Source organism: Somniosus microcephalus, chromosome 10 (assembly GCF_052327205.1).
Source record: "Somniosus microcephalus isolate GS21.2 chromosome 10, FLI_Smic_1.0, whole genome shotgun sequence".
NCBI classification, from domain to species: domain Eukaryota; kingdom Metazoa; phylum Chordata; class Chondrichthyes; order Squaliformes; family Somniosidae; genus Somniosus; species Somniosus microcephalus.
Window position 1 is genome coordinate 79,833,493 of NC_140996.1, and position 22,619 is coordinate 79,856,111.

Here is a 22,619-nt window from a genome sequence, read left to right on the forward strand (position 1 = left end):
CAGTGTTGTTCCCCAGGGGTTGTTACTAGGACCACTGCTTTTCTTGATATATATTAATGCCTTGGACTTGGGTGTACAGGGCATAATTTCAAAATTTGCAGATGACACAAAACTTGGAAGTATAGTGAACAGTGAGGAGGACAGTGATAGACTTCAAGAGGACATAGATAGGCTGATGAAATGGGCGGACACGTGGCAGATGAAATTTAACACAGAAAGGTGATACATTTTGGTAGAATGAGGAGAGGCAGTATAAACTAAAGGATACAATCCTAAGGGGGGTGATTGGCAAGAGAACCAAAGGCTACATGAGGAAAAACTTTTATACGCAGCGAGTGGTTAGGATCTGGAATGCACTGCCTGAAAGGTTGGTGGAGCATACTAAATTGTGGCTTTCAAAAGGGAATTGGATAAGTACCTGACGGAATAAGATTTGCAGGGCTATGGGGAAAGGGCGGGGGAGTGGGACTAGCTGAAGTGCTCTTGCAGGGAGCCGGCAAGGGTTCAATGGGCAGATTGGCCTCCTTCTGTGCTGTAACCATTCTATGATTCTATGGGGGAAAAATTTGGTTGGTTTGCGCCTCCCGTTAGCGCCTTAAGAGGGTGCTAATGGGGCGCAAAGCAACTAGCACCCGGGTGCGACGATGTTTGCGCCGCTCACAAAATTGACCAGACATTTTGCGGCGGCGCTAAACACTACCGCCACGATCTCCTGCGCCCACAGATCGTGACATCAGTCGAGCATGCAACGCACCGGTAGCGCCCCGGACCGGATATTGAGTGGCGCCCCCTGCCTTACTGGCTGCCGCTAACAACGACAGGTTGAGGGGAGCATTTTGCAGTCAGGGACTGGGGGAGCGCTATTTAAAGGCGACCGCTTCCTGCCTTTTTTGTTGGTGACATTTTTGCACCATGCATTCTGAGAGAGAAAGAGAGAGGCTTCTGGAGAGATTCAACGCTGTGTTGAGTTTTGGGTACTGAGCAGTACTTTGCTGGTTCATTTTGATTTGAAATTCCGTGCATCAATTTAGAAGAGACGATGGGGGCTGCACTTTGACATCTTTCCCTGTGCCTCTCCATTGTACTTTCCAGCAGATTTGATGTACAGGCTGAGATTCAAGGCTGCATTGAGCAAGGTGTGGATGGATAGCAAGATCGCCCCTCCCCTTTAAGAACTAGCCAGCGCCAGTGTGTCTGTGTTCCATTGCTGACTGACATCACATGAGCTTCGCCAGCGCTCTGAGTAAGCGCCTCGCTCCTCGGCCTTTGCGCCTTAAGACAAGTGTGCAGCGTCTGATTTAGTGCTCCAATCACCTCCAGGGACGATAAAAGCCAAGTTTGCAGTCGGAGGCGATAATTAGTGTCAGGCACTAAACTTTGCACCCGGCCGATAATCGCGCCCCAAACAGGGCGATACTGAATTTCTCCCCCTATGATTCTTATTTATTCATGGGAAGTGGGCATCACTGGCAAAGCCAGCATTTATTGCCCATCCCTAATTGCCCTTGAGAAGGTGGTGGTGAGCTGCCTTCTTGAATCGCTGCAGTCCGTGTGGTGAAGGTACTCCCATAGTGCTGTTAGGGAAGGAGTTTGTTGATTTTGACCCAGCGACGATGAAGGAACAGCGATATATTTCCAAGTCAGGATGGTGTGTTACTTGGATGGGAACTTGCAGGTGATGGTGTTTCCATGCGCCTGCTGCCCTTGTCCTTCTAGGCGGAAGAGGTCACGGTTTTAGGAGGTGTTGTCGAAGAAGCCTTGGTGAGTTGCTGTAGTGCATCTTGTAGATGGTACACACTGCAGCCACGGTGCGCTGGTGGTGGAGGGAGTGAATGTTAAAGGTGGCGGATGGGGTGCCAATCAAGCGGGTTGCTTTGTTCTGGATGGTGTCGAGCTTCTTCAGTGTTGTTGGAGCTGCACTCATCCAGGCAAGTGGAGGGTATTCCATTACACTCCTGATGTCTCCCAGGAACCAACTTTGCAATCATTTTTTCGACACAAACATCTGGGATACTCTTAATTACATTGAATTACGTGTGGCTGCATATTGTTTGCATATTAAGAGAATAGTAATCTTTTTTGTTGTTAAAAAAAGTGGCACTGCCTTCATGTGCATGAATGCTAAGATGACTGTAATCAGTGGCACCTTGTACTCAGGGGAATGCCGCACAACATAGAAAATTGGGTCTCCCTCACCAACTGAGTCTGTATGTCAGTGGTGAACTTAATGTATGTAGACAAATGGCAAAACGCAGCATGTGACCTCTGGGAAACAGTGATGAACTGCATGATCTCTCCTGTTTGTGCCTGGAATGACCCAGTAGCATGTACATTTATTGCAGTGGTCACTTTATCATTCACTGAGAATACCATGTGGATTCTACTTTTTCACTGCAGGTCTGGTTCAATGAATTGACTTTTAACAGGTCCTCTTTCCTTGTGATTGCTATTAACTTTGGCTCTTAGCATTTACTTTGAATCTATATTCTAAACTTGTCTGACTTAGCTTCTCAAATATTCCTTACAAACTCTCTTTTGTATCTGGAATCAATACTATATCATTCATGCACCTAGGTTGTTCATCAATATCCCACTGATCCTAAACCCAATTTCCTACCTAGGCCTAATAATGAAGCAGTGCATAAAGAGGTTGAGGGTCTCCAGGGAGATAATTACAGAACTTTGTAAAATGGCAGCAATTGAGCTAAGGGTGTCATCAATAACTCAAAATGCTTCGATGAAGAGACTTTGCTGTATCCAGTGCGCTCAGTCGTTTCTTGATATCACATGAATCGAATTGGCCGAAGACTAGATTCTGTGATGGTGGCGCCCTCAGAAGAAGGCTGATGTGGATCATCCACTCGTCACTTCTAGCTGAAGATGGTTGCCAAAGCATCAGCCTTGTCTTTTGCACTCACATGATGGGCGCTGCCAGCATTAAGGATGGGGATATTCATGGAGCCTCCTCCTCCCATTAGTTGTTTAATGGTCCACCACCATTCATGACTGGATGTGACAGGACTGCAGAGCTTTGATCTGATCCGTTGGTTGTGGGATCGCTTAGCTCTGTCTATAGCATGCTGCTTCCACTGTTTAACATGCATGTAGTCCTGTGTTGCAGCTTCCCTTGGTTGGCACATCAATTTTTGGTACACTTGGTGCTGCTCCTGGCATGCTCTTCTGCTCTCCTCATTGAACCAGGGTTGGTCCCCTGGCTTGTTGGTAATGGTGGAGTGAGGGATATGCTGGGCCATGAGATTACAGATTGTGGTGGAATACAATTCTGCTGTTGCTTATGGCCCACAGTGCCTAATGGATGCCCAGTTTTGAGCTGTTTATATCTGTTCTGAATCTATCCTATTTAGCACGGTGGTAGTGCCACACAACATGATGGAGGGTGTCCTCAGTGTGAAGATGGGACTTCGTCTCCGTAAGGACTGTGCAGTGGTCACTGCTACTAATGCTGCCATGGACAGATGCATCCACGACAAGTAGATTGGTGAGGACGGGGTCAAGTATGCTTTTACCTTGTGTTGGTTCTCTCACCATCTGCCACAGGCCCAGTCTGGCAGCTATGTCCTTTTGGACTCGGCCAGCTCAGTCAGTAGTAGTGCTACCGAGCCACTCTTGGTGATGGACATTGAAGTCCCCTACCCAGAGTACATTCTGTGCCCTTGCTACCCTCAGTGCTTCTTCGAAGTGGTGTTCAACATGGTGGAGTATTGATTCATCAGCTGAGGGAGGGCGGTAGGTGGTAATCAGCAGGACTTCTCTTTGCCCATGCTTGGCCTGAAGCCATGAGACTTCATGGTGTCTGGAGTCGATGTTGAGTAATCCCAGGGACACTCCCTCCCGACTCTATACCACTGTGCTGCCACCTCTGGTCAGTCTGTCCTGCCGGTGGTACAGCACATACCCAGAGATGGTGCTGGAGGAGTCTGGGACATTGGCTGAAAGGTATGCTTCTGTGAGTATGACTATGTCAGGCTGCTGCTTGACTGATCTGCGGGACAGCTCTCCCAATTTTGGCACAAGTCCCCAGATGTTAGTGAGGAGGACTTTGCAGGGTCAACTGGGCTGGGTGTGCCACTGTCGTTTCTGAAGCCGGTTACCGAGGTCGATACTGTGTGGTCCGTCCGGTTTTATTCTTATTTTTTTTTTTCGTAGCAGTTTGTTAAAACTGAGTGGCTTGCTAGGCCATTTCAGAGGGCAGTTAAGAGTAAACCACATTGCTATGGGTCTGGAGTCACATATAGGCCAGACCAGGTAAGGACAGCAGATTTCCTTCCCTAAAGAACATTAGTGAACCAGATGGGTTTTTACGACAATGCGATTGTTTCATGATCACCATTACTGATACTAGCTTTGTATTCCAGAATTAATAAAATTAACTGAATTTAAATTCCCCAGCTGTTGTGGTGGGAATTGAAGTCACATATCTGGATCATTAATCTAGGCTTCTGGATTACTGGTCCAGTAACATAACCACTATGCTACCGTTCCCTGATGACTTTTCAGTGGAAGCTGCGGTCTCTGAGGTGCACTGTCACACAACCCATGCGCACCCAGCACCAGTGCAGATACACATACATCGATGGGTCCAATGAGAGAGAGAGTAGTGTTGTCACCTGGTGTCTCACAGATCACAAGTGAGCAAGAGCAGATGGTGGAGACAAGGACAGCAGTGGAGAGTCCTCGTCGGAGGGCACAGTGTGAAGGAATAAGCCATATTTCAGAAAAATACACCATCATATGAACAGAATTCTGATTTTATTGATACATGATATACTGGGTTTAAAAATCTAGGGCTGGATTTCAATTGAGCTGTGGAGACGGGCTTGGAGGCGTGCGGGGGGTTAAAATTGCACAAACTGGCGGGCGGGACACCCCGCCTCCTGGTTCCCGACTCCGAGCAATTTTAACCCAGGCGTGTCTGATGGTCCTGACTCCGTCCCGCATCCAACAGGCGGGACTGGTCGTTAAGGCCCTCAACAACCACTAAATGGCCTCTATAATCCTATTTTGAAAGGCCGTTGCGAATTTAACCCTTTTCCCACATGAAACGCGCCTGGTGTGAAACACAAATATGAAAAATGGCGGGAGCACTATTGGATTGCTGACTATCAACTGCAGGTCAACCATTAAAGAGATTTGATCAGCCATGATTTGCAGGTGGCAGGGCTTAGTGGTCTCAGGTCTGGGGCAACTTTTAGAAGGCTTAACCACACCTGTGGAAGGTTGGAGCCTCACACCCATCTCCAGTGTGACCTCCTGGGAAACCCCTCTCGCCACCTTCACTCAGCGCTTCCTCAACGGAGGCATATACCATAAGCATGGGAGCCATTTATTTCCTTCACTTCTAGGCATTAGAGGAGCTCGAGCACCAGCCACGGCAGCAGCAGAACCAGGAACAACAGCAGCAGCAGCAGCAGAAGCACCAGGCTGCTGCTCATCCACCTGAAGCTGTACATTAACGAAGTGATGGCATTTTTGTAGTAAACACAAAATTGCACCCAAGTAACTACCCTTGTGACTATTTGTGCAGAATTTTCCTCTTATGCGTGCTCCTACGTGGTGCCTCCCCTGTGGCTTCAGCAGATGTGGAGGCCCCTTGCTCACTTTGCTGCTGCTCCTGTCTCGCCACCTTTGGCGGGCGTCCTCTGGGGTGGTGAGCCTGTGAGGGCTCGTCAACAGTCTGCTGCTCCTGCAGCTGTGCAGGGGTTGAGACGCCTATCTCACTTGGGTGTGGACTCTGGTGGGGCTCTGACCGAGGGCTCTGCAGTGGCATGGAAGTGTGAGCGCTTGGAGAGGAGCCCCCACTTCCTTGAGGTCTGCCACCAACCTCCCTCTCATGGGTCAGGTCCTCCTCAGCGCCTGCAACTGGCTGGAGAGCACCTTGCTGCATATCACAGGGGCAATGGGGACCCCTATCTGCAATGGCAGTCCTACTCAGAAGGACTTCCATGAAGGTCTGATTTCTCTGTTCAATAGATGCCCATCGCTCCTCAAGAGATGTCATTCTTTTCTGAACGATGACCATGTTTTCCATACCCTGGCGACTAAGCTCCTCCATGGCCGTAGCCATCCCCTCCTCTACTGTAGCCATCCTCTCCTCTACGGTAGCCATCCTTTCCACGGAGATTGCCATCCTTTCCGTGGTGATGCGTTCATGCGCCAATGACTCCACAAAGACTCTGGTCATGGTCGCTTTGAACTCCTCCATTTGCTCCGCACTTGCAGCGACCCTAGAGACAAAACCTGCCAGAGACTCCTGCATCTGTGCCTGGAGTTCCATCACCTCTGGTCATATGGATGGACCCAGAGGCAGAGGGTCGACATGCTGCTGAGCCGAGCTGGCAGAGTCCTGCGCCCTCCGACTAGGACTCTCCACTGCTGTCCCTGTCTCCACAATCTGCTGATGCTCACTTGTGAGCTGTGATACACCAGGTGACAACACTACTCTATATCCCAAAGGTCCCACCGAGGTGTGAGTGTCTGCGCTGGTGCTGGGTGTGCAGATTTCTGGTGACGCTGTGCCCTCAGAGGTTGCAGCTTCCTCTGAGGAGTCTGGCTGCTCAGCCTCATCTTCCTGGCTAGGGGGGACGGATGCTTGTGATGGTCCTGTGGAGGAGTAAAGGAAAGAGTCAGAGATGTGATGCCAAGGCTACATGCAGATTGCTTTTTGCAGATGCTCATAAGTTCATCTGTTAGAGCTTCACAATCATTATCAGCGACTCATGCAATGTCAAAGAGAGAGATGGGAAACTTTCCTGTCACCAGCTTGCTGTGTTGCACCCATCTGTCCGTCCCCCACATGCGCATCATCCTCCTGTCCCACTATTTCGAGTGCCACCTCCTCCCAGGGGGTCAGGTGGACTATTGAGGCTGTCCCTCCTCCTGTCCTCGCTCGCTCTCTTTTGTTGTGAGCTCTCTTTTCCTGCAATGAGGGAGGCAAGTGGAGGTTGAGTGAGAATGAAGGAGTGAGTGTAGAGATTGCATAGCATATATACTTAGAAGGAGACAAAGATGGAGTGAGGTGGCAAGACCAAGGGCCCTTCCTGTGTGTTGTCAGTTGTTTTCATAGCATCACAGTGATAGGGAGTGTGAGGGCTGCATAGTCGAATCGTTATGTGAATGTGAGCATAGAGAGGGAATGGGTAAGGGTGCCTGGATGTCAGTGTCAAGTGGGATGTGGAGGAAGAGATTGCTAAAGCTGAGTGCTGGTGAGGAAAGGCAATGGGGGTCAGATTGAGGGTGATGGGAAATTAATACTCACTTTTCCAGTGCGCTGAAGGTCATGAAATCTTTTCCGGCACTGAATCCAGGTTCTTCGTGTGACTCCCAAGGAGTTGACCTCCTCAGCCACCTGCATCCACACTGCCTTAGTCTGCTTGGGAGGCCTCTTCCTCCCTGAGGAAGGGAAGAGCACCTCCCTGTTGGCCCTAGCCCCATCCACCAAATCCTGCAGGGCCACCTCGTCGAAATGAGGAGCTGATCTGGGCCTCCCGCTTGTCATCTTTCCTGCAGGTCCCTCTGACACCAAATGGAGAAAGCTTGGTAGCCTGCAGAAGAAGCAAGGCCTGCTGTGGACCTTAAATGCAGTAGCAATGATGACGTCATCGGAGGGGACTTTCAGTCATGATAAACCCATTTGCAAAGGCTTCCCACACATTGGAAATCAATTGGCCACTTAAGTTAAAATTGCATCAATCTCCCACATCCATTTAGATTCGTGTGGGAAACACGAAATTCAGATAACACGACACCATCCCATACCTGAGTTAAAATTCTGCCCCTAAAGTCTCAGCGACACAAGCTGTGTCAATACAGGCTTCTGAGATAAGATGAAGTGTTAACACACAAGCTTTTGAAATGGCCAAAGCTGCCCTTGCACAGGTGCAGGAGGAGCAACCTTTGGCGGGGCCCTCACAGCCTCCAAAATCCAGAGGGTGTCTGCCAAAAGTGTCGAAGCAGTCACAGCAGGGAAGTGAGCTGCCTGCCTCTACCTCTGCTGAAGCCACAGTGGGTGCACCTCATAGATGTAGTAAGAAAAGAAAAATGACACAATTGTAGATGCACAAGGGTATCCACACGCATGAGCTCCAAAATGTTAGGGGGTTAAGTTTAAGTTCTATTAATGAGCCACATAAATTTACTTCTTTGCACCACTTTCCCATCTTGTCAATTTTTGCCTGCTACCTGGGAAGTGGCCTTCTCAGTTGGAGTGAATGGGGAAACATTAATTAACCTCGAGCAATGGGTGTGTGTGTGACACGAATGGTTTGGTCATCTTAGGACTGCTTTGTGGTGATGGTGGGGTGGGAAGTTGGTGCAACATCTGGGTGCCATATGGGTGCACTGGTGCAACTTAACTAAATCATGCCATTATGAGGTCATTACAGGCCTCCCGGGCAGCAATGTGCACAACTGCTGGTGCCATCTCCACCTCAGCTTCCTCCTCCTCCTCCTGGTGTTCTAACAGCTCCTCTTCCCCATCCTCCTCCTCATCCTCCTCCAAAGAGGCTCTGCGCTCTGCGCCTTGCTCCTCCCGCAGCTCCAATCCTTGCTGCTGCACTATGTTGTGCAGTGCGCAGCATACCGCGATCATTCTGGAGACCCTGGCTGGTGCGTACTGAAGGGTTCCTCCAGAGGTGCCCAAGCATCTGAAGCACATGTTCAGCATCTCGATTGTTTGCTCTATTACACATTTATCCTGTGGCTTTGAATATAGCACTTCATGACCTCATTGCTTGGCCTCCTCAAGGGTGTTATCAGCCATGTCTCCAAGCTGCCAGCTGGTAAATCTGGTCAGAGGTGCGAAGAGCTGAGGGCGGATGGACTGATTCAGGATGAAAGAACCATGACAGCTCCCTGGGAATCTGGCACACACATGCATGATGGTCTTTTGTGGTTGCCGCTGCACATTGAGGGAGTGGAAGCCCTTCTGGTTCACAAACACTCCTGGATGATCTGGGGTTGCCTTGATGGGCATATGTGTGCAGTTGATGACGCCCTGCACCTGTGAGAAGCCAACTAGATTCGCAAAGCCGAGCACATGAGGCGAAGAAGTTGAGGGTGGTGGTGGCTTTGACAGCCACTGGTAAGTTCACTTGGCAACAGGTCTTCTTCCAGCAATCTACAAATGTCTGCCATGACCTGACGTGATAGCCTGAGCCTCCTGTGTTGGGAGTATCACCTCCAGCGAGGTGCACCCCTGTGCTCATCCTCTCTCTCCTGTGAAGCAGCAGGTCGGTGAGGAGAAGGCTGCTGCTGCTGGTGTTGTTGCTGGGACTCATCTTGGTCTGAATCTGAGGTCCAAGGTAAAACAGCATAAGTGCACTCATGCTGATCTGATAGGTGCCAGGTAAAGTGGAGTTCAGAGGCACAATCCTCCAATGTAGTGAGAGTGACTTTCAATGTAGTGAGAGTGGCTTCCAAAGTTGTAGAAATCACCTGCAAATTCTGAGCACAAATCGTGTCAGCAAGAGCCTTTCCCTTAAGCAAGGAAGCAGGTGTGAGTATTTATGTGATTTTTTTCAACTATCCATTGTTCAACCCGCACAATGGTCACTCAGCTCTCGCCTTCCTTTCACAGGCGAGGTTCAGGAAGCACATGAATCCAGTGAATAGCTAGTAAAAGCTGCTACATCAGCTTAAAAAGCCTATTAATAGCCTGTTAATGACCTCTCAATTACTTTAATTAGGTCACCCACCTCTCCCGAACGGGTCTCTGGCGCTCTGAGAAACATGTCAGAATTAAAGGCGGAAGTAGGCGGGCTGAAGGCAGCTTCCCAACACACTGTCAATTTCAGTGATTTTAACTGCCCACTTACTCGCAAACCCCCACTCTCTTCAAAGTAAAAATTCCAGCCAACATCTCCTGAATAGATCTTCAACTAGTTGAGATGCTGCATTCTCCATACTTGGTGACTGCTCATATGGTAGTGACTTGCGAATTGTATAAGTACTGGTAACCCTCTATGTCTGCCGTTGCCTAGGATCAGCTTGGCTTAAACAAAGTATTTTGAGTTATCTCTCTATTTGGTCCTCCACACAGTTTCATATGAACTTCATAAATGAACTATAATATGAAATATAAAGTATGTTCACAAGCAACGCCATATTCCTCAAATGATAACTTGACTCCATTGTTAGCACTCTTGCCTCTGGATCAGGAAATTGTGGGTTTTAGCTCCACACTGGGATTTGAGCTCATAATCTAGATTGGCACTACAGTGCAGGAAAAGGTGTGAATAGACCTTAAACCAAAGTCCTGCACATGTGGCTTTTAGAAGTCTCAGAGCACTGCAGTCTACTCCTGTTAATACAAAGTTTTTTTTTGCTTGAAAAAAACATCAGTAATTTGAATTAAACAATTTAATAAAACAGCAGTGTTTTTGGCACAATTCCAATTTGAATTAATCGACTTTGAATTAAGCGTAGACTGTATTTGAAAAAGACTCCCAGTATCCTGGCTAACATACATCCTTCAACCAAGATCATCAATAAACAGATTAACTGCTCATTCTCATTGCTGTTTGTGCAGCGTTGCAGCATTGTCAGTGTCACTCCTGCCTATACAAGAGCATTCGAAAAAAAAATATTTAATTGTGAAGCACTTTGAGACATTTCAACTAACTGTATAAATGCAAGTATTTCTTTCAATAGATGCTTTAATAGTACCTTCCTTTCCATGCCAGTTCATAAGTTTCCATTCACCTAACATGCTGGCATCTATAATACACAATGAAAGGCCTTGCATGAAAGGAAGACTTGCATTTCTATAGCGCCTTTCATGACCTTAGAACGTCTCAAAGCACTTTACAGCTTTTGAAGAGCTTTTGAAGTGTAGTCACTGTTGTAATGTAGGAAATGGGGCAGCCAATTTGCACACAGCAATCTTCCACAAACAGCAACATGATAATGACTAGATAATCTGTTTCTTAGTGATGTTGATTGAGGGTTAAATATTGGCTAAGACACCGGGGATAACTCCCTTGTTCTTCTTTGAAATAGTGCCATGGGACCTTTTTACAGCCGCCTGAGAGAGCAGACGGTTTAACGTCTCATCCGAAAGATGGCACCTCCGACAGTGCAACACTTCCTCAGTATCAGCCTAGATTTTTGTGCTCAAGTCTCTGGAGTGGGACTATGAACCCACAAACTTCTGATTCAGAGGCAGAGTGCTACCAACTGAGTCATGGCTGATATGAGAATATTCAGTACCCAGAGTCAACATACATTAATCACAAATAGTGGATGTACCATGTTGCAGAGTTTGATTTACATTTATGTTCATTTTAAATTCCTTGTTTGTCAATTGTTCACTGTTTCCCAATTTGGAAACATGATGCTGCTGTTAGACGTATTTCAGACCTCTATTACAGTGTTGGTTTACTGTCTCTGGGATGACTTGTTAAGCCAAAATTGCTTCTTTCATAATTTTTGTTTGGGTCTCATTGGTACCCAAACACTCACACAATTGTTTCAATAAATGACAAATTGCAATATTTTACTTTTGCTTCCAGCTGTATCTTCAAGTAGCCCAGAAACAAGATTTTCAACTCATCAGCTTTCACTTGAGTCAAATCCATTGCCAGAAATTTCCTTGGACATTCTTCCGATCGGCCGCTCTAACTTTGGCGGAAACCCCCATTTGTGCGTTTTTCCGGGATTTTGCCAAAGTTATGGTGGCCAATCAGGAGAAACCCTGATCAAATTCCAGGCTAATGTCTCGGGGTAAAAGGACAGTGTACTAACCTCCTATACCACCACATCTGTACTTATTTGGCCCAGAAATTCGGATCTCCACAGGTGAGTACACACGGGGTACTCACCCGTAAGCCTAATGGAAGTGCCGGTTTTGTGCATGCAATGCGCATGCGCGGGAAACCGGCACTCCCGTTCCCCTGAAAGACGGGGTTCAGAAGTCGAACGCAAGTGCCGCAGAGGCAGCGCATGCGCATTGAACTTACGTTTTTTTTGCAGGTTTTCCCGGGCATTAATTAAAATTAAAACATTTTTTCCACAGGTTTATTATTTTTAAATACTTTAAAGAAAGGTAAGTTTATTTTTAGCCCCGTTAGAAAATAAAATTATTTTTTTCAAAAATTTAAATTATTGTTTAAAATAGTTATTTCATGTAATTTATAGTTTATTTTAAAAATGTGATGTTATTTTTAAATTTATTTGAAGATTTAGTGATGTTTTAGGGCTTATAGTATTTATAGGTTTGACAGGTCTTCCTGTCAAACTTATGAATGAAGCATTCCCTGCTACCATTGGCTCTCCATGGCCCACGTGATCCCAGGGGACGCATCGAACTAACTGCACCCCTGGGATACGCAAACACTGCGCGCCAGCAGTTGGAGGAGGCCCAGGATCAGAATCCCACGGGGGCCCACAGCTCAACGGCCGGCGCGCTAGGTAAGTGCAGGTCGGGGGCTTGCACCCGCGGGAAGCCCCCGACCCGAATTTCTGGGCCAAATTGTTTGGAACTGTTTTACAATCCAAGTTCACTCAAAGATGCACTTGGATCCTCGTGAGTCCACCAACTAGACAGATGATCATTGTTATTGGGTAGCACTGGATTAAACAGCAAAATGGAGGATTTTTTTGCTCAAAATATGCTTGGTTCAGATTATCAAACATGATTTTGTGAGAACGCTAATAATTATTACTCTTGGATACATTTAGATAGTAACAGCTGGTCAAAGATTTCTGAAGCACTGTGTTAGTTACACCTGAATTAAAGCACTGAAATTACATTTTGACAGCCTGGACGGAAGTTTCCTAAAATGTCTTGAATACATATCAGTGAAAAATTAAACGTTAGTAATTCGCACAGCTGTGCAACATCAAATTCAATCAGAGCTATTTTGCAAAGTTCAGCCAAAGACCAATGTTAGTAGCTATGAAACAAGCCAACTTGTCAAAATATTTGAAGCTTTTATGCAGCAAGTAAGAAAAATGACTCAATTGCTGTCCTACAATCTTATATTAGGAGCAAAGAAGCAGTGTGTCACACTGTGATGCAATTATAGTTTCATTATTTTCCCTAGGCTTAGTAAGTACCAATTAAATCTGGTATTCTATACAAAGATAAACACTTATAGTTACCTGTTCAAGTCTGGATGTACCATTCACCGTTAGGTTGTCGGAGTGGCTGTCTTGTGAATTCTGTTTGCACAAGCTTCCAGAGGCATCTTTAAACATTGTATCTTTTTCCAACATGCTATCCTGTTTGGCAATGGGCAGGGCGAGAGGGTTGCTGAGGGATTGAGATATATATACAAGTTAGATCACCTTCTCCTACAAAGGTCAGGGAAAAGTCAAGTTAAAATCAGGGCATCTCTTTTGATTCAGGCACTATTAACTGCCATCAGCACTTAAAACTGCAAGTTGTATGTCAACTGGAGACTGGGTCACAAAGGTTTTAAGGTCACTTTTGATGTTGTCTTCTCTTTTATGCATGTCAATTCCAGATGAAAATCAAAATGATACAAAGAGAATATGGATGAGTTTATGTTTCAGCCGACTGTATGGACCAAAGACATGATTGTATTGCTAAAAACTCAGTTAGTCGACACATATTGTCCAGGTAGGGAGGAGGGGGTTAGAAAAAATGAATATTAATGATGCATTGCTGACACTTGTATGTGAACTATTGATGTTAATGCACTCAGCAGGGATATTGATCCAGTAGCAGATGGCTATAGAACTAATCCCATCAGCATGAAGACTCATGATTCAGGTATAATGAAGTTATCGACCACCACATCCCGGTAAATGAGTGGGGCATCTATATAGCAGTTTCTCCTTGGCCAAGGTCCATATATTACATCCTGAGTAATGGGGCCAAGTCGAATTCATTTTTAAGTAGCAGCTACATTGTTTCTTGAACGTGTTCCAGGAGTTGGAGTACACTTGAACAAAGAATGAAGTCCATACTTGATCTTCTCATATGAATTATTTAGTAGCTGAAGGCTAAATCTCAAAAACTGACTGGCAACTGGAAATTGAGTTTACAGTAAGTCATAAAAACATTTGGGCAGTAACATCATTTATTAATTTAACATTATAATGAATGTGTTATTGTAACATGTTAACATCTTGACTGCTGAGATATCTTAACCTTTGATATGGCACAAAAGCTGACATTTTAATCATTTTTTCCCCATTTATTTTTACTTCATTTTACACTTTCAAAAAATAGCCCACCCCACAAAGTATCTTTTAATTTACTAGTGGATCTCAAGTTGCACTGCTCACAGACAAATAAAAACTATCTTCCTTGAGTACCATAAGATCAGTAATGAGGGAGTGCTGTATTGTTGGATGAAATGATAGAATAATGTCCTGTTCTGGTAGTTCAGGTGGAGTTTAAAGATTCCATGGTAGTATTCAAAGAAATATTCTAAACAACATTGTTTCCTGAACCAACACTACCAAAATTAATTATCATATTAATTGATCATTCATCTCATTGCTATTTGTGGGGTGTTGCCAATTGCCAGCCGTGCTTGCCAATATAACAGCTACTACTGGACTTCAAAATAACTGACTGTGTGTGAAATGCTTTGAGGTATTTCAATGTGATATTGTGCAATACTGATTGTGTGTGAAATGCTTTGAGACATTTCAATGTGATATTGTGCAATATACATGCAAATCTGTCTGTCTTTCTTTCTGTAACTGTTTCTCTGCTTCTGTTCCATTCTAATTATTTGTTTGTATCTCTTTGTCTTTCTACTCTTCTTCAAGGCAGATTTTCCTGAGCTCCATTTTGGGCATAAACTGTGAAAATGAACAAAGAGCCATTCTGCCATCCAACGCCACTTCTGGGATTATGCTCCAGAAGTGATATCAGACGTATAAAAGGTCCATCTAAATATGGGCGCATTACCCTTCATTTGCGACTTGGCAACGCTGGGCCCAAGGAATGCTAATGCATTTTTGGTGTCCAGTGTCGCTATGGGCAGTGGGTTTGGTGGTTAAATATTAAATTGAGATTTGGCCTAGTGCAATCAATCGCATTAGTGAAAGAGCAAAATTCAAAATTGAACATAATTTTTTTTAGATCTTTAGCTGGCACCACTGGCTATGATACATTGTGGCAAGATGTCACTGTAATTTCCCTTCCACAAGCTGAGGCAGATAACCCAGAAGCAATGTAAATGGCCCCCGTCACCCGCCCTTTTATTTAAATTACCTTCACCTTGAGAAACTGGCCAGGTCAGGAGTGCAGGCAAAGGACAGAAAGAGGTCTCATACCAGTGACGATCTGCTGCTACTACAGCAAGGAGGAAAATCCATCCACTTTTCTGCATGTCTTACATACTTTTTTCATTTCTTCTTCTTCTTAGGCAGTCCCTCGGAACCGAGGATGACTTGCTTCCACATTAAAAATGAGTTCTCAGGTGATTGATGAGTCCAATGCGGGACCTACAGTTTCTGTCACAGGTGGGGCAGACGGTGGTTGAAGGGGCGGGTGGGTGGGGTGCTTGGGTTGACATGCGCTCCTTGCGCTGCTTGCGCTTGGCTTCTGCTTGCTCCCAGCGAAGAGACTCGAGGTGTTCGACGCCTTCTCAGATGCTTCTCCTCCACTTTGTGCGGTCTTGGGCCAGGGATTCCCAGGTGTCAGTGGGGATGTTGCACTTTTTGAAGGAGGCTCTGAGCGTGTCCTTGAAGTGTTTCCTCTGCCCACCTGGGGCTCTCTTGCCGTACCGGAGCTCCGAGTAGAGCGCTTGTTTTGGGAGTCTCGTATTGGGCACGCGGACGATGTGACCCGTCCATCGGAGCTGATCGAGCGTGGTCAAAGCTTCGATGCTGGGGATGTTGGCCTGAGCGACAACACTGACGTTGGTGCGCCTATCCTGCCAATGATTTTTTTCATTTGGTATCATAATCTCTCCGTGTCCGACTATTTCCTCACTCCCTTCTCAATTACCTTTTTGTTTGTTTCACCTTCCTCTGTCTCCTCTCTCTTTAATAGATGTTCCTTTAATAAAGTGCTCTATATCTATGTATGAACTTTACTACACCCAGAGTATGCTGTGCCTGTGATTTTCCCACATTTAAATTAAGAATTATCTGGTGGCTATATGTAGCATTCTTTTGCCAGCTTGGCTCAGTTGCTAGCATTTTATCCCGCCAATCAGCAGGTTGTGGGTTCAAGTCTCACTCTGGACTTGGAACATATGCGGGGGTGGTGCAGGGTATTTCCTTGGACTTCTCCAACTCCGCTGTCATGACTTCAGCAGAAGTTCATCGGAAACGGGGTTCACCCCCATAATCTAAGCTGACACTTTAGTGCAGCACTGAGGGAATGTTGCATTGTCCAAGGTGTCATCTTTCAATGAGACATTAAACTGAGGCCCCATCTGCTTGTATGGGAGTACTATTCAAAGAAAAGCAGGGAGTTCTGCTGGTGCCTTGACCAACAGTCCTCCCTGAACCAGCACCACAAAAATGGTCATTCATTTATTTGAGTTTGTGGGATCTTGCCGTGCACCAATTGGCTGCCACATTTTCTATATTATACAATTGACTGCACTTCAAAAATAATTAATTGGTTGTGAAGCTACCTGGAAAGTCCTCGGGACATGATAAGGGGCTACAAGTTCTTCCTTTCTTCAGCAACACAATTATGATTCAGTAACACATTAACAATGTTGCCACAGTGACCAGAGGAATGCTTGACCTATGGTGAATTTGCAATCTTTCCTACAGAGGAAGAAAAATATAAGGAAAGTCACTTGAGGCACTCTCGTGCATTTCCTAATCCTATTGGTTGCCTACAGAGTCCTATTACTAGAGGCCAGTCGGCAGGTCATGTACATGCTTTTTGAGCCAGAGAAAGGTGCCGCTCTTTGAGAACTGCAAAAAGTAAAGCAGCGAGCATACAGAATCATTTAAGCCTTGTTTCCCCCCATCTACCTACAGTTTCCTCTCCCACAAATCTATAAGATTGCACATTTTTCAAAGAAAGATAGCACAACTTCAAGATTTAAAAGGAAATCTCAGAGGCATTTGAAGCATTTTCAATGAGATTGTGTCATGAACTACCAGTCATGATCCTGCTCTACTTCACTCACTAACTCATTGACCATCAACTACCCCCTGCCTTGGTTTGAGTTGTATTTTTCCCTCTTCTACAGTGGATCAGGCAGTGCAGCAAAGCACATCAGGAGAGCGGAACATTTAAAAGCAGCACGGGAACCAGGCGGCAGCAGTAGTGCAGCAAGGCAGAGACCAAAGCAGAGGCAGGGAAACGTTCAAAAAGTGACGTTATAAGGCTAAGTATATCTATATACTTATATACTATATTTTGTATGTTTATTATTTTGCTCATCTGATCAAGCAGTTGAAGAATCAGAGAGCCCAGAGGTGAGGGTGCGCGAGCCTCAGGGCGAGAGGTAAAAATGCCTAAAGTGACGTCAGCACAAGGAGCAGCGGCAGCAGCAGGAGCGGCAGACCTGCGAAGGAGCAGCGGCTGTGGGAGAAAATAAAGGTGGGTGATTTTAAGGCCCAGTCAAGCAGCGGCAGCAGCGGGAGCGGCGGCAGAATTCAAGAGTGACGTCACAGTACAGAAAGTGACGCCGGCGCAGGGGCAGAAGCTGATTGATGAGTAGTGGGTGAGTGCTTGTTTTTCTTCAATTTTAAGTTTATTTCTTTTAAGGTAGTTCATTGTTAAGGTAGTTCAGGAGAGTGAGAATCCGCGAGTTTAAATTTGAGGTAAGAGTTTTATAATTAAAAGTATGGCGGGGGACCTCAGTCCCGTGCGTTGCATGACCTGCAGCATGTGGGAATTCCTAGACGCTTCTTGCAGTCAGGATGACCACATGTTCAGTAAGTGCCAATGATTTAGCCAACTTGAGGTCCGGTTTTCGGAGCTTGAGCGGCAGCTGGAGGCACTGCAGTGTATCCGCAAGGCTGAGAGTTACGTGGATAGCACATTTTTAGACGTGGGCACCCCGCAGCTTAAGAAAGTGCAGTCAGAGAGGGAATGGGTGACCACCAGTCAGAAGAAGGGGGGCAGGCAGGTAGTCAGGAAAGCCCCAGAGTGCATCTCACTCAACAACCGTTTTTCTGTGTTGCCAGAGCCAAGTTCATGGCACTGTGGGTGGCTCAGCTGCACAAGGGGGGAGGAGTAAGAGTGGAAGGGCAATAGTGGTAGGAGACTCAATAGTGAGGGGTGCAGACAGGCGTTTCTGCGGCCACAGACGTGACTCCAGGATGGTATGTTGCCTCCCTGGTGCCAGGGTCAAGGATGTCACTGAACGGCTGCAGGGTATTCTGAAGGGGGAGGGCGAACAGTCAGAGGTTGTGGTTCACATTGGTACCAACGACATAGGTAGAAAGAGGGATGAGGTCCTGGAACAAGAATGTGGGTGAGGTTTTAAATGAATATTTTGTATCTGTGTTCACTATGGAGAAGGACGATGCAGGCATATAAATCAGGCAGGGGGATTATGATATACTTGAACAAATTAGCATTGAGAGGGAGGAGGTACTAGTGGTTTTAGCGGGCTTAAAAGTGGATAAATCCCCAGGCCCAGACGAGATGTATCCCAGGCTGCTGTGTGAGGCAAGGGAGGAGATTGCAGGGGCTCTGACACAAATTTTCAGAACCCCTCTGGCCACAGGGGAGGTGCCAGAGGACAGCTAACATAGTACCATTATTCAAGAAGGGTAGTAGGGATAAACCAGGGAATTATGGGCCAGCGAGCCCACCATCAGGGGTAGGGAAATTATTGGAAAACATTCTGAGGGACAGACTTAGTCTCCACTTGGAGAGGCAAGGATTAATCAGCATGGCTTTGTCAGGGGGAGATCATGTCTAACCAATTTGATTGAATTTTTCGAGGGGGTGACTAGGTGTGTGGATGATGGTAGTGCTGTTGACGTAGTCTACATGGACTTCAGTAAGGCTTTTGACAAAGTCCCGCATGGGAGACTGGTCAAGAAGGTAAGAGCCCATGGGATCCAGGGCAATTTGGCACATTGGATGCAAAATTGGCTTAGTGGCAGGAGGCAGAGGGTCAAAGGTTGTTTTTGTGACTGGAAGCCTGTGTCCAGTGGTGTACCGCAGGGATCGGTGCTGGGTCCCTTGCTGTTTGTAGTGTACATTAATGATTCAGATATGAATGTAGGAGGTATGATCAGTGTCATGAATCTTGTCATTCATGTGGAAATGACTTTTGAAATGATACTGGGCAGCCTGCTGGTGGCGCTGTCCAGGGAGAGTATAAATACTTGGGCATGGGCCCAGCTTGCTCAGGACATTCTTTAACAGGAACTAGAGAAGGACAGAACTAGATCTCCATGTTGAAAAACAGTTGATTAAAGCCTTGTTTAATAGTCAGACTAAGTGCCCAGTAGTTTTCTTACGTCAATCAGTAAGTTCGCAGATGACACGAAAATTGGTGGGGTGGTAAATTGCGAGGAGGGAAGCCTCAGGCTACAGGACGATATAGACGGGATGGTCATATGGGCAGAACAATGGCAAATGGAATTTAACCCTGAAAAGTGTGAGGTGATGCATTTTGGGAGGACTAAGAAGGCAAGGGAATACACAATGAATGGTAGGACCCTAGGAAGGACAGAGGATCAGAGGGACCTTGGTGTGCATGTACATAGATCCCTGAAGGCAGCAGGACAGGTAGATAAGGTGGTTAAGAAGGCATATGGGATACTTGCCTTCATTAGCCGAGGCATAGAATATAAGAGCAGGGAGGTTATGATGGAGCTGTACAAAACGTTAGTTAGGCCACAGCTGGAATACTGTGTGCAGTTCTGGTCACCACACTATAGGAAGGATGTGATTGCATTGGAGAGGGTGCAGAGGAGATTCACTAGGATGTTACCTGGGCTGGTGCGTTTCAGTTATGAAGAGAGACTGGACGGGCTGGGGTTGTTTTCCTTAGAGCAGAGAAGGCTGAGGGGGGTCCTGATTAAGGTGTACAAAATTATGAGGGGCATAGATAGGGTAGATAGAAAGGAACTTTTCCCCTTAGTAGAGGGGTCAATAACCAGGGAGCATAGTTTCAAGGTAAGGGGCAGGAGGTTTTGAGGGAATTTGAGGAAAAACTTTTTCACCCAGAGGGTGGTTGGAATCTGGAACTCACTGCCTGAAAGGGTGGTAGAGGCAGGAACCCTCACAACATTCAAGAAGCATTTAGAGATGCACTTGAAACGCCAAAGCATACAAGGCTACGGACCAAGTGCTGGAAAATGGGATTAGAATAGATAAGGCTTGATGGCCGGTGCAGACATGATGGGTCGAAGGGCCTCTTTCTGTGCTGTATAACTCTATGGCTCTATGACAAGGGCAGGAGCTGATTGGTGAGTAGCTGGTGAGTTCTTTATTCAGGATCAGATCAGGGACAAGTCTTAAGTTTATTTCTGGTAAGTTTAGATAATAGCCTAATAAATAGAGGCATTTAATTTTTTTCCCAGTTTTAGTGCTTAGTGCAAGTTAGTGGGTAAAAAAAAAACTTAAGTAGATATAAATAACCTAGACTAAGATATGGCAGAGCAGGTTGTGTGTCAGGACTGGAGTATGTGGGAGTTTGTGGACAGCGAGACTGTCCCGAGCTAACACATCTGCAGCAGATGTCTCTGTCTCGAATCTCTCTGGCTAAGAGTCATTGAGCTGAAGTATCAGTTGGAGACACTCCAACACGTAAGGGAGGGGTAGCAGTATCTAAACAGTTTGCTCCAGACTTCGGTCACACCTCGTAGAGAGGTGCAGGTTCAGAACGGGGTTGGTGTGACCGATAGTGCACAGAGAAAGGGGAACCAGTTGAGATAGAGAACGAGGATCTGTAGAAACTGATCCTATTCAACAGGTACAATGTACTTGCTACCTGTGAGGATAAGGATAAAGACTGTCAGAAGGATGGCCAGAATGCAGACTACAGCACCTTGGAGCAGGAGGCTGGCCAAAGGGGGGAGGCGGAGGAGGGGAAGTGTATGTAATGTGGTAGTTGTAGGGGATTCTATAATTAGGGGGACAGATAGCATCCTTTGTAAGCAAGATCAAGAGTCCCAGATGGTATGTTGTCTACCTAGTGCCAGGGTGAGGGACATCTCGATCTAGCTTGAAAGGATATTGGAGAGGGAGAGAAAGGATCCAGTCATTGTGGTCCATGTTGAGACCAACAAACTAGGGAAGAATAGGCAAGCAGTTCCATTTGGGGAGTATCAGGAACTAGGAGCTAAATTAAAGAACAGGACCTCAAAGGTTATAATCTATTATTACCTGAGCCACGTACAAATTGGAGTAGGGATAAGCAGATTAGGGAGGTGAACACGTGGCTGAAGGAGTGGTGTGGGAAAGAGGGATTCCATTTCATGGCGCACTGGCACCAGTATTGGGACAGGAAGAAACTGTACCGTTGGGACGGGCTCCACCTGAACCAGCCTGGGTCCAGCGTCCTAGCGGAAAGGATAAATAGGGTGGTCACAAAGAGTTTCAATTAGTAAATGGTGGGGACGGCTCAAGTGGGAAATGTAGTATAGATAATCATTCAAAAACAAACAAAAATGAAGACAGTTAGAGTAACAGTCAGAAATTGTGCTTTTAGCACTACAGGTAAAGGGAAAATGAAAAGATGTAAAGTGAATGTAAAGTGATTAAACCAGGAGAGAGAAATAAGAAACATGTGAGTAAAATATTAGAGCTGAAGGACAGGTTAGAGTGTGGTGTGGCCCAAGTAAGTGATCTTTATACAAACGCATGGAGTATAAGGAATAAATTTAATGAACAGCAGGCTCAACTTCAACTTGGAGCGGCGGCGGGAATCTCGGCGGCGGCGAGGTACAAAAGAGCGGTGGAGGCTCAAGTAGGCTTACTAATCTCCAGTCTCAGAGAGAGGGAGAGAAGTAAAAAGTAATCGAAGTGTGACGTCACCAGAAAGCAGGTAAGTGACTGGTTGGTGAGTATTTCTCTCTTTTTAAACTTTAACTCTGTGGTTTATAGTTTCTAATAAAGTCTCTGTGGTGTAGCGGGGACTGTTTGTAAACCAGGGCCCTTAAATATACCATTTAACTGTAGTGTAATTGGTGGGATTGATTTGATTTAATTTAATTGCAATTAATTAAAGGGTAAGTCATGGCAGGAGAGCACGGCCCTGTGGTATGCTCCTCCTGCGCTATGTGGGAATTCAGGGACACTTCCTGTGTCCCTGACAACTATGGGTGCAGGAAGTGTATCCAGCTGCAGCTACTGGCATACTGCATTGCGGCGCTGGAGCTGCGATTGGAAAGATACTGGACCATTCGCGAGGCTGAGGACATCATGGATATCACGTTTGATCAGTTGGTCACACCGCAGGCAAAGGTTGGACAGGCAGAAAGGGAACGGGTGACCAACAGACAAAGTACTAGGCACAGGCAGGTAGTGCAGGTGTCCCTTGTGGACATCCCCCTCTCAAACAGATACACCACTTTGAGTACTGTTGGGGAGGATGGCTTATCAGATGAAGGCAGCAGCAGCCAACTTCTTGGCACCAGGGGTGGCTCTGCTTCACAGGACGGGAGGAAAAAGAGGGGTAGAGCTATAGTAATAGGGGATTCAATTGTAAGGGGAATAGATAGGCATTTCTGTGGCCGCA

General features: G+C 46.1%; 1 protein-coding gene across 1 annotated transcript in view; it reads right to left on the reverse strand.

The window, feature by feature from the left end:
- The window catches only part of LOC147111560 (unconventional myosin-XVI-like), a 350,938-nt gene that overhangs the window by 262,047 nt on the left and 66,272 nt on the right, over positions 1-22,619 (reverse strand). The window contains exon 3 of the mRNA XM_085999902.1: positions 13,120-13,270. Coding sequence (XP_085856028.1) covers positions 13,120-13,270 — 151 coding nt within the window. The remainder of the gene's footprint in view (positions 1-13,119; positions 13,271-22,619) is intronic.